This window comes from Gossypium hirsutum, chromosome A11 (assembly GCF_007990345.1).
Source record: "Gossypium hirsutum isolate 1008001.06 chromosome A11, Gossypium_hirsutum_v2.1, whole genome shotgun sequence".
NCBI lineage: Eukaryota > Viridiplantae > Streptophyta > Magnoliopsida > Malvales > Malvaceae > Gossypium > Gossypium hirsutum.
The window spans coordinates 59,349,239-59,360,948 of record NC_053434.1 but is presented as its reverse complement, the minus strand read 5'-3'; the positions used below and the strand labels follow the sequence as shown (position 1 = coordinate 59,360,948).

The following is an 11,710-nucleotide window of genomic DNA, read 5'->3' as shown; positions in this document are numbered from 1 at the left end:
CGGAACTTAACATTTTCCGGACATTATCGGACATGTGAATATTTCATATATTTATAACATTTATATAATTTACATAAATACATACCACACTCAATTCTATCATAAAAATAAACACAATTTAGTTACATGAACTTAACTCGACACTTGTCCGTGTAGGTAAATCTATTAATCCGACACCTTTTCTTTTCATCGATCTAGCTCTTTATTGAGTCTTTTTGGATCTATATAAATGAATTTAGCATCAATTTAATTCACTTTATACTCAATTGAATTCAATTCACATCTTAGGCGAAATTACCATTTTCCCCTATTCTTTTCATAAATGACAATTTTGTCCCTAAGCTCGGAAAAAGAAATTCATGCAATTTAATCCTTATTTAAAGCTTAACCAAATTTTACATGTTATAATAACAGCCCATGAATTTAACTAGAATTTTTCTATGGGTTTACCATTTTTCAATTTAGTCCCTAAATTATAATTCCATCAAAATTCTTTTTTTTAAAGTTGTTTATCTATCAAACCTTTCATTTTCTACCATAAATTTCAAAATTTCAGCATTTTCATCCATGAAGAATTTATATACTTTGATATCTTTACAAATTAATCCCCAAAATAGATAGATTAAGCTATTTCTAACTCGAAAATATAAAAATTACTAAAAACAGAACAAGAATGCTTACCCAATTAAGCCAAGAAAGCTTACTTGAATATTTTTCTCTTTCCTAGGGTTTCCATGCATTTTGGGGAAGAAGATGATAATAATAATATGCTATTTCTATTTAATTTAATTATCATCCATTAATTTTTCAACATTCCAATTTAGTCCTTTTCTTTTTCTAGTTTTCCATGGATGATTTACCAAAAATATCTACTAACTTTTCTTAATGATAGAATTACCATATAAGGACATTAAGTTTTGAATTCCATAGCTATTTGATACTTATAGCTACAAGAACTCAACTTTTACATTTTATGCAATTTGGTCCTTTCCACAATTAATCATGAAATTGGTAAAATTTTCTTAATGAATTTTTCATACATCATTTCTATCATAATGCAATTCATGCAATAATATTAAAATAAATTTTCTTTCTGACTCGTGGTCTCAAAATCACTGTTCCGATTTCACTGAAAATGAGCTGTTACAACAATAACATTCAATTCATCGAGCAAACCATAAGTCTAAAGGATTAGTTCTTCTCATAAAATGAATGAAAGTTGGATAAAAAAAATGAACATAACAAATATGCCAAATAAAGGGTTTTAATTTAAAAAATAAATCTTAAGTAACTAAAATTATATTTTGAAATAATAAAATAACAATTTACGCAAGGTTTTGAGGACAGATTCTATCCCAAGAGTCAATGATTATTGTCAACCACCAGTTATTTATCTGTGTTATCAAAAAACAATGTTTTCACAATTGAATTGGATTAATAGGTAAAAATTGAATGATATGCAAATTAGTACGAATTGGTTGGACTAAATATTTTTATGATTTTGTTAATAATTTATTGGGTAAACTACACCCAATATTACTAAACTATTAATAAATTCATGTTTTGATTACTCAACTTTAAAAAATTAAAAAATATTCGGATGTTTTTATTTAAGTCACTGGGTTATTAAAATTATTGTTGTATGGTCTTCTCTATTCGCACTACCTGCACCAATCGAAAGCTCTTTTTCCTTTTCTTTTCTATAGTTTAGTTTTTTCATGAAACAATTTTAAACATCACGAATCTACAAATTAAAATCCAAATAATTTTCTTCTTCGATCTCCAACACTAATTGCCAGATCAACTTAGATATAAGGTATGTTCTTTTATTTATCGATGGATATTGATCTACCATAATGATTGTTGAATCATCACTTGGAGCTCACTAGTTGAACTTTTGTTTAAAAAAAAAATTAACAGTCTAGTAACTTAAATAAAAACTTTCAAATAGTTTAATGACTTAAAAGAAACTTTCAAAAATAGCTGAATGACCATTTTTAGCTTTTTAAAATTGAATAACCGAAAGGTAAACTTAGTAAAATTTAGTCATTTTGAGTATAATTTACCCTAATTGTAACACCTCTTGCCCGTATCAGACGCCGTGACAGGGTTCGAGGTGCTACCAGAGTTAACTCAAGCATAAGGATATAAAACCGGGCCATAAAATTTCTTTTAACTTAAAACTCCTCGTTCACATGCATTATGTTCCTTAAATAGGCTCACGAGGCCCAAAACATACATTAGAGACGATTCGGGACTAAACCGAGAACTTAAGAAAAACTTGGAAAATTCATGCTTTAAGGCTCCACACGCCTATGTGTGTATAGACTGTGTGGTCACACACGCCCGTGTGGCTTGGGACATGCCCATGCCCTTAGCCCGTGTGCAACACTGACTTTGAAACACGGCCATGACACACGCCCATATGGCCTGCCCGTGTACAACACTGACTTTAAAACACAGCCACGACACACGCCCTTGTACTAATCTGACTTTAAATTTTAAGTACAGGGGATGCACGGCTATAACACACACCCATGGGAGTGAGCCGTGTGTCACAAACGGCCTAGACACATGCCCGTGTGCCTTGCCCGTGTGGACAAAAGGAGGCCATTTTCCAAGCCATTTTGTCACCTATTTTACACAACCTGCACAGGATCATTTCAATATACTAATTTCACCATAATAGACACCAATTCATCCATAGAAAGAACATTATATGCAATTACCAAAATGAATAATAGCCATTATTCTAGGCTTGATACAAAATGAAGGGCTTTTGACTTAAGCCAAAATACATAACCAATTTCTCATTAAATCAAACATCCCGGTCTAGCCCTATACATGCCATACTTCAAAAAATGATCTGTACTATACCAAGTGCTTCGATTGATAGTGTGATCGATATCTCCAACTTCAAAGGATACTTTAGCTAATTAAGTGGCACTGAAAGAAAAGGGAAAGGAAAGAGTGTAAGCATAAAACTTAGTAAGTGGCATATAAATAAATATACAACAACAATTTCACCATTAGTCATCATGCTCATAACTCAAAGGTAAGTATAAACTTAACTTACTCATTACCGTCTACTCAAGTCACATTTTCTAATTTGAGCTCATTACTCATTGATTACCAAATATGTACCTATATCACTCACAACGTTATTATACTTTCCTTCATAAATCACTTTCTTAACCTTTAAAATTTAACCCTTCGGAATACTACCGGATATTCTATAAGCCTCAAATATAGGATAAGTTACAGATGCCATGTCCCGGTCATGATCTTATACTGGCTATCATCATCGAGGCCGATGCCATGTCCCAGACATGGTTTTGTACTAGCTCTCGTCTATGTGTGCTGATACATGTACCAGACATGTCTTACACTAGAACAACTCTTAGCTGATGCATGTCCCAGTCACGTCTTACACTGGCTATCATCGTCGAGGCCGATGTATGTCCCAGACATGTCTTACACTGGCGCTCATTCTCTAGCTAATGCCATGCCCCAGACATGTCTTACACTGGCACACAAGTAATCCAAATTTTATGGCATGAATATTCGGTTTGTTTCCTAGGGTTCCAACTAGATCTTTTTACTATCTTAATCATTAATATGCATTCTCATTTCACTATCTAGCAGTTCATGCTATGTCAAATCAATGACAATTCAAATACATGCATTAACAATATAATTGTATTATTTATATACAACTTACCTCGGTTTACAAAATGTACTCAACTAGTCGGTTTAGTCGGATTGCTTGGCTTTTCCCCGGTCTAGGTTCGGTTTTGGAAAATCTTGATTTATATTAACAAAATGCACTTATTTAGTCACTAATTACAATTAGGCAATCATAAATTCACATCTTTGGTAAAATGACCATTTTGCCCCTAAACTTTGACAAAATGACCATTTTACCCCTATACTCGAAAATCGATTTTTTATCAAATTTCTTCATATTTCAAGCCTAGCCAAACTCTTTTTAATCTTATAGCAACCTCAAAATTTCACTATTTCACACACTTATTACTTATTTTGCAACTTATGCAAAATAGTCCTTTTAAGTGTTTTCAAGCTAACACCTTTCACAAAAATTGTTTATAAGACAACCAAGACTCATTTTCTTCCATAAAAACTTAGCAACCCACACAAATCCTTTCATGAAAAAAATCCTAAACTATTGATTATTTTGCAAGATATCACCCTCATTTGAAAGACCATGCTTCAAGGCTCTCAAAAGTATAAAAATATTTTAGAAAAGCCATTAGAATCACTTACTTGTTAGAGCTCCAAGTTGTTGCAAATTTTTGAAGCTCAAAACCCCTACAATGGTTGATATTTTCGGCTAAGAAGAAATGAGAAATAAGGTAATATCATTTTCCCTTTTAGTCAAATTTGGTCACCTAATCCCACCAAAAATTAAAATTTTGACCACACATGACTCCTATGGCCTGCCACCCTATTTCTAGGGGTCTAATTGCCCTTTAAAGACCCCCAAATCATAATCTCTAGCTATTTAATACATTTGGGGTACTAAAATGCATCTTTTGTCTTTTATACGATTTAGTCTTTTTTTACAATCGGGCTCACAAACATTAAAACTAACTCCCCAAATTTTTCATACACTAATATAATCTTACTATAACCTCATAGTAATAATAAAAATAAATTTTCCAACTTCAAATTTATGATCCCGAGACCACTGTTCCGACTAAGCCCTAATTTGGACTGTTAAATTAATTTATTTGATTTGAATGGGTGGATTCCAAAAAATTGATGAAAAGGCATGTGTTTGATTTTTTTTATTATTATAAATTCTGTTTTCGGTGGAAGGAAGTGTATGATTTTATTGTGGTTGCCATATTTTAATTGAAAGTGTTCACTTTAGGTGATAGCAAGTTTGCAACCGATTGATTGAGGTAGAAACGGTAAATTAGTTAAAACAGAAGATAGTGCAAGCTTTTAACTTCAACTGAGAATTTTAGTTTACAAATGTTTCAAGAGACGTACTTTGCCTAAGCAGAATAAAAAACCGTCATCTCACGGCATTAGTGCTTCGGTTCCTACACTCTTCAAAATCTTAAACCCTGCCCCAAGACTCTCTTCCTTCAAATACCCCCCCCCCAAAACAAAAAAAAATGGCGACTGTAGCTACAACCACCACATCGACGGCGGCGACAACTGAAACTTTCAAGCCCTACACTCTTGCCCAAACCCTAGCCGTCCATAAAAACGCCCTCTCATCCGTCAAATTCTCCTCCGACGGCAGCCTCCTCGCCTCCTCCTCCGCCGACAAAACCCTCCGTACCTATTCTCTCTCCCCCACCGCTTCCACTCTCACTCCTATCCATGAATACTCCGGCCACGACCAAGGCGTCTCCGACGTCGCCTTCTCCTCCGACTCCCGGTTCCTTGTTTCTGCTTCCGACGACAAAACGCTCCGTCTCTGGGACGTTCCCACTGGTTCTTTGATCAAAACCCTCCACGGCCACACTAACTATGTCTTCTGCGTCAACTTTAATCCTCAATCTAACATGATTGTCTCGGGTTCTTTCGATGAAACAGTGCGTGTTTGGGACGTCAAAACTGGAAAATGCCTGAAAGTTTTGCCTGCTCATTCTGATCCAGTGACAGCAGTTGATTTCAATCGAGATGGTTCCCTCATTGTCTCGAGTAGTTATGACGGGCTTTGTAGGATTTGGGATGCTGGAACCGGGCATTGTATGAAGACTTTGATTGATGATGAGAATCCGCCTGTTTCTTATGTTAAGTTTTCGCCTAATGGGAAATTCATCCTTGTTGGGACTCTGGATAACACTTTGGTAAGTTCTCATTTTTGGGTCTTTTCTTTTCCCTTTTTAATTTCTTTTAATGTTTGTTACTTCAAGATTTTCCAAGCTTAGATTGAGGGTTTTTTTTTTGAAGGCTACTGTATGTTTATATAAACTTCAACTTTTTTTGAGGCAATTCTTGAAGTTGATTAGGCTGCAAAGAGCTGCCAATTCTTTATTGTACTTTGGTATATTCACCTTTTAGCTTACTTTAGTTCATCAGTTTGTTTTACTTTTTTTTTTCATATCACTTCCATGTTCAAGTCTGCTCTCAATGTAATAACATTTAAACATATGTCTGTATGTATGTGTGTAAACATGAATGTGAATTAATAACTTCGAGACTTTCTGCTATTACTTAGTAGTTTTTGTTATTGTTCTAGTAATTTATTTTGGAATTCTGTTTTTAGTTAAAGAACAGAGCTGCTCTTAATCTTTTGATGAGTGTGTAAATTTGGCCTTGTTTCCTCTTGATCACTTCACTTATAATATCGACAACTTAATAGCATTATGCTTTATCTTCTACCCTGTAATTTATGGAATCAATGAATCAGTTGTTTTGTCTGAAATTTCACTAGCTGCTGCTGGAAATCATATATTCATCAGAAAAATTGTTAGGTTGTGTATTATTATTTTCATAAATGGATAGAGCAAATGTCAAGATGCCCCATAAGAATTGGTAATTTGTCATACTTGAATCACTTGCAATGCAATGTCACCCTTTTTCTATGTTTCTGTGCTTATAAATGGACCTCTCATTTTATTCGAGATGCTATTGTATTTGGAAATTATCTGTTTAGCTGAAGCAATTTATGTTTGCTTTATCAATTGACTTTCCTATTAGCTTCGAGGAGGAGTTCGAATGGCTTTTCAAAGGCAAGGAATTTATCTTGTATTGTTTTTCTTATTTTTTTGAGTTCTTTTATGTGCCAATTACAAGGGCATTGAATTTTTTTTTCTTTTAATGTTCTGAAAATGGTTTATTAGGATCTTTGCTTGTTTCTGTTTGTGTTTCTCTACCTGGTGTCTTTTGTCCTCAATTCTATGATAAATTGTTCAAATTTTTGGTTGGTACTTTGTCTAATTGTTACATTTTCTCTGCAGAGGCTATGGAACTTTGAAACTGGGAAATTTTTGAAAACTTACACTGGCCATGTGAATTCAAAGTTCTGCATTTCATCTTCTTTCTCTATTACAAATGGGAAGTATATTGTTAGCGGCTCCGAAGATAACTGTGTGTACTTGTGGGAACTTCAGTCCCGGAAGGTAGTTCAGAAGTTGGAAGGCCATACCGATGCTGTTATATCAGTTGCATGTCACCCAACTCGAAACATGATTGCATCAGCTTCACTTGGGAACGACAAGACTGTGAGGATCTGGACTCAGGAGAAAGAATGATCTGCAATTAATATCAGTTGCTAATACGTTTCACATTGGGATGCTGGTAAAGATTTCGATTTTTAGCGTAGACCTCTGGCTTGTCTGGATGAAACGTGCATTTTTCCTGGAGCTTTTGCTATTTGTCATAACATTTCTTCCATGTACCTTTGATTGATGATCCCCTTTCAGCCTGTGTATCCAAGAAGTACTCTTTGAGATGTGTTGGGAGTTGCTTATGTGCAAAAAGTCTCTCCCTTAGGGATCATTAGATTAGTGTGCCTTGTAATGCACTTGTTTGTCCATAATTGTTATCATTTTTTGGTTTCAGCTACATTAGTTGGTTGTGTTTCTAGGTGCAGAGAAGGGTTATTTTGATAAAATAACTGCTCGCAGTAGTGACGGGTTTCTAGAGACGAGATATAGAGTATATGAACAAGAATAATGAGGCAGTGTAGGCTGGTTTTTGAAGTAGAGCAATATGATTGACATGTATGCTATAGGAATGGATGCAGGGAATGCCTTGCCATCCTAAATTATGTCATTGGGAGTTCCATTGCACATTCCAGCGAAGTTCTATGAAACTTAACTGGAAGGGTGATGGAAGCATTTGAGGCAAGCCAGGTAAAGCTGAGATTATGAAGATGATGCAACAGCAGAAGGAAAATTGCAGATTGGAGCTGATTCTGCAACTCATCCTCTATCCCTAGAAATCTATGGCGAAATATAAAAAAATTCTTAAACATTGAAATGAAGGAGCTAACGTTTGAGTTGCAATAGATAAAGAGGAATTTGCAAAATTTATAGTTGGCTAGTGGAAAAGCTCCTCAAGTTTCATTCATCAGCATACAGACTAGAATCAGACTTCGAAAAGGGTAAAAGGAATGGGGTTGAAGGAGCTAAGATGTTTCCCAATGTTTTCCAGTTTAGTGTTAACTTCAATACTCCTTTTCCTTAAAAACAAACAAACAATTACTTTTTCTTACATGCCATAAAATCATAGTACTAATTGAAAAAATTATAAAATATTAGGTAGGCAAGTAAAAGCGATTTCAGAAAATATATGTTGTTACAAGTCTTTATTTTTGAATGTATTCATATAAAGCTTGTTAGTATTTTGTAGATATATCGTTTTTCTATAAGTATATATATTGATATCATGTTTTGGTATATTGTTTCCGACTTATTATTTTTTTAAAAATATTTAACATATTTATATAAAAATATTTATAAATATCAAATAAATAAGATTAAATAAATTTCAAATATAAAATACTAATAAATTATATAAGATGTTTCACATAATTAATATACGCATATATATTTGCTAATTACATTTATTTAATATATGTATACATATACATATATATCTTAAAACTAAAATATGTTAATACATGTCGATTGAGTCATAATTTAATTGTCATTAGTATTATTGTTAGTATAAGAGGATGTGAGTTTAAACACATTTTATCATTTTATTTAAGGGTTGGAGATAGCGGTGGTAAAATTTGAAACAATTCGCTTTAAATGGAGTAAATTTTTTCTTTTGAAAAGTGGATGTGGGACAAGGTAGGGTAAGGTGGATTTTTTATTTGGATAGTGGGTATGGTGCGGTTATAGAAATTACTTGCTCCACCCTACTCCACTATATGAAAGGATCATCTTATCCTTGTATATTAAACTATTAAAAGGGTAAAAATGTAATAACGTAATATAGAAAAAATCTATATATTTTATATTTTGATATTTTTTTTGAAGAACTATGTTTAAATATTTACTTGAATTTAAAAAATATTGAAAATATTAAAGATTAGTAGCAAAAATTATATTGAAATGGAGTGAGGAGTGGCGGAGATGGATGCATTTAACATCCATGGATGTAGTATTGATTTTAAAAATTATACATCCATAGTGAAGCAAGTTGGGTAGTGGAGTAGAGTGTGCCAATAATGGAGTGGTGGTTGATTTAGTAATGTCCGTCCCTACTCCGCTCTATTGCCATCTTTATTTGGGAGGGATTATTAGTAGTTCTATGCATTATATAAAAAAAGAAAAAGATGTTATGTATAATTTATTACCATGACATTATTTAGCAAATGCATATATTAAATAAATTTATTTTTTCTCTAAAAGGGAGAAATTTTTTTCGTATCAATTAGTACGTCCTATTTCAAATAGTAAGGTATAAATATATTAATTTGATTAATATTGATTAAATTTTATATTGAAATGAAACTTAAACTTTTGTGTTTGAGTTTACTACAGGAACAAGGCATTTAAATCGATACAGAATTAAGTCCTATGATCCATATTATATGCTTATTTGACATTAGCACTAACCCACAAATCATACATACTTGTTGTACATCAGTAATTCTCAACCCGAGTCTTAGAAAAGATTCGAGTCTCTAACTCGTAGTTCGGATAGGTCCCATAAAAAGATTGAGTGCAAGGCAAACCATGAGAGGATAGCAAAGCGAGCTCATGAACCTAGCTCGCGAGGCAAAGCCAAAGACCCAACTCGCGAGGCAAAGCCAATGACCTAGCTCGCAAGTCAAGGTTGTAGATCCAGCTCGTAGAAAGGACCGCATGCTCTGCAGGCCATCCAAACATGTGTCCAGTAGGCACAGAGCCCGCCTAGAATGTCAGTCCCAAGAACAAAAACGACTGTGTGCTCCATAAACACATACCCAACGGACCTAGAGTTCATAGAGAATGTCAGTACTAAAGGAAGCAGAGTCAAGACAAAAAAGTGGGGCCCTATCATGACTTGTAATAGCATCTGTAAAACATGTATAAATACTTGAACACTTTTATTAATGAAACACGAGAAAATATTACTCAACAATTGGTGCGGTGAGCGTGGACAGACTTTCGATCATCAAATTTTTTTCGAGTTTGATTAAGTGTTATTTAGTTTTCGAAGCAAATGACTTATCTAAGTGAAAATTTTCCCTTCAACTCTTCATCAGGACAGGTTGGAGCGCAGGTTCTGGTGACCAGGACAACGAAACACACTTATTTGCTGGGTGGTATGTTGATAGACTAAAAAAATCTCAACAATACTGTCTATCAAGGAGCTTCTAGCCCTTTGGACTTGAATATCTATACTGGTCAGGCGTTGCGACTCCCTCTCGACTAAGAGGCACCCCCGCAGCAGTTCCTGGCCCTTTAGGAACAAATGAGGTTTATGAGGGAACAGATGGTTGCTCAGGAAGTGCGGTTCGAACAATAACAAGCTCTTCAACAGGAGCTGCTGAAACAAAATGAGGAGCTACGAATGAAGGTGTATTATGATAACTACAGTTTTTAAGACAATGTAAACATGCAGGGCGAGGCCCTAGGCACGCAGATCAAAGAATGACAAAGCAAGATAGATGAGTTGCACAGAGATGTACGGGCATTACACCTTAAATTGTAGGACATGGATTGGCTGTTTTGTTCCAATAACCCATTAACCTTTAAACTTGCAGTGGTGAACTTACCATGTGACTTTAAGGTCCCAAAAGATATGTTCGAGGGAAGAAGAGACCTGCGAACTCATTTTATACAGTACAATGACTATATGAATGTGGTGGGAGCATCAGATGCAGTGAAGTGTAAAGCCTTTTCCACAACGTTCAAAGGGTGTGCCAATGATTGATGCTTATCCCTTCTACAAGGTTCAGTTTATAACTTCTTGCAGTTGGGACAGATGTTATTGGGTAGATCCAAAGCCCACAGAGCAATCATGAATATGCATATAGGACTTATGTTCGTGAAACAAAGAGAGGACGAGTCCCTTCAAGACTACGTGAAGAGGTTCCATGCCGTACCCTAAACACCAAAAACATGGAGGACCAATGGGTCATAGATCCTTTATCATAGGAGTACAAAATGACTACGTACAATACTCTTTCACAAATAACAGACCGCAATGTCTGTCTGACCTTTACGAGCGAGCCCACATGTTAAAAAAAGCGAAGGAAATCAAAAGAGCATGGCATGCCACATTTAGAGGGAAGACAAACAGTTCAGAAATAGGGAGAGACCTCACAGCAGAAAGGGCCCTACTAGCCAATCATTGCGAGTAAAAAACGACAGGCTATAGAAGAGTCAGGTAACACACTCAGGGCTCTCTTAAGACTTTAGTAAGAACACACCAGAAGATATGTTCCTCAAGGAATATTTGAAGCTTACACACCCTTAAACGCTACCCAAACCTATATTCTCATTCAAGTCAAGAGCCTTGGGATCTTACCCAAGCCACCCCCGATACTCTTCATTAGAAGAAGGATGAATTAGAGGGATCGGTGCAGTTTACTCGATAGGCTACAGAAGATTCAGGCCCAAGGTGACACACTCAGGGCTCCCTTAAGACTTTAGTAAGACCACACCAGAAGATATGCTCCTCAGGGAAGATTTGAAGCTTACACCCCCTTAAACACTACCCGAGCCTACATTCTCACTCAAGTCAAGAGCCTTGGGATCTTACCCAAGCCACCCCCGGTACTCTT

At 35.0% G+C, this 11,710-nt stretch overlaps 1 protein-coding gene across 1 annotated transcript; it reads left to right on the top strand.

Moving 5' to 3' along the window:
- The first annotated feature begins 4,981 nt into the window (after positions 1-4,981).
- Positions 4,982-7,544, top strand: LOC107901171 (COMPASS-like H3K4 histone methylase component WDR5A). Its single transcript, XM_016827069.2, has 2 exons — positions 4,982-5,828; positions 6,942-7,544. Exons 1-2 carry the CDS (start codon positions 5,145-5,147, stop codon positions 7,233-7,235), a joined length of 978 nt encoding a protein of 325 aa, XP_016682558.1. The 5' UTR covers positions 4,982-5,144; the 3' UTR covers positions 7,236-7,544.
- Positions 7,545-11,710: the final 4,166 nt, after the last annotated feature.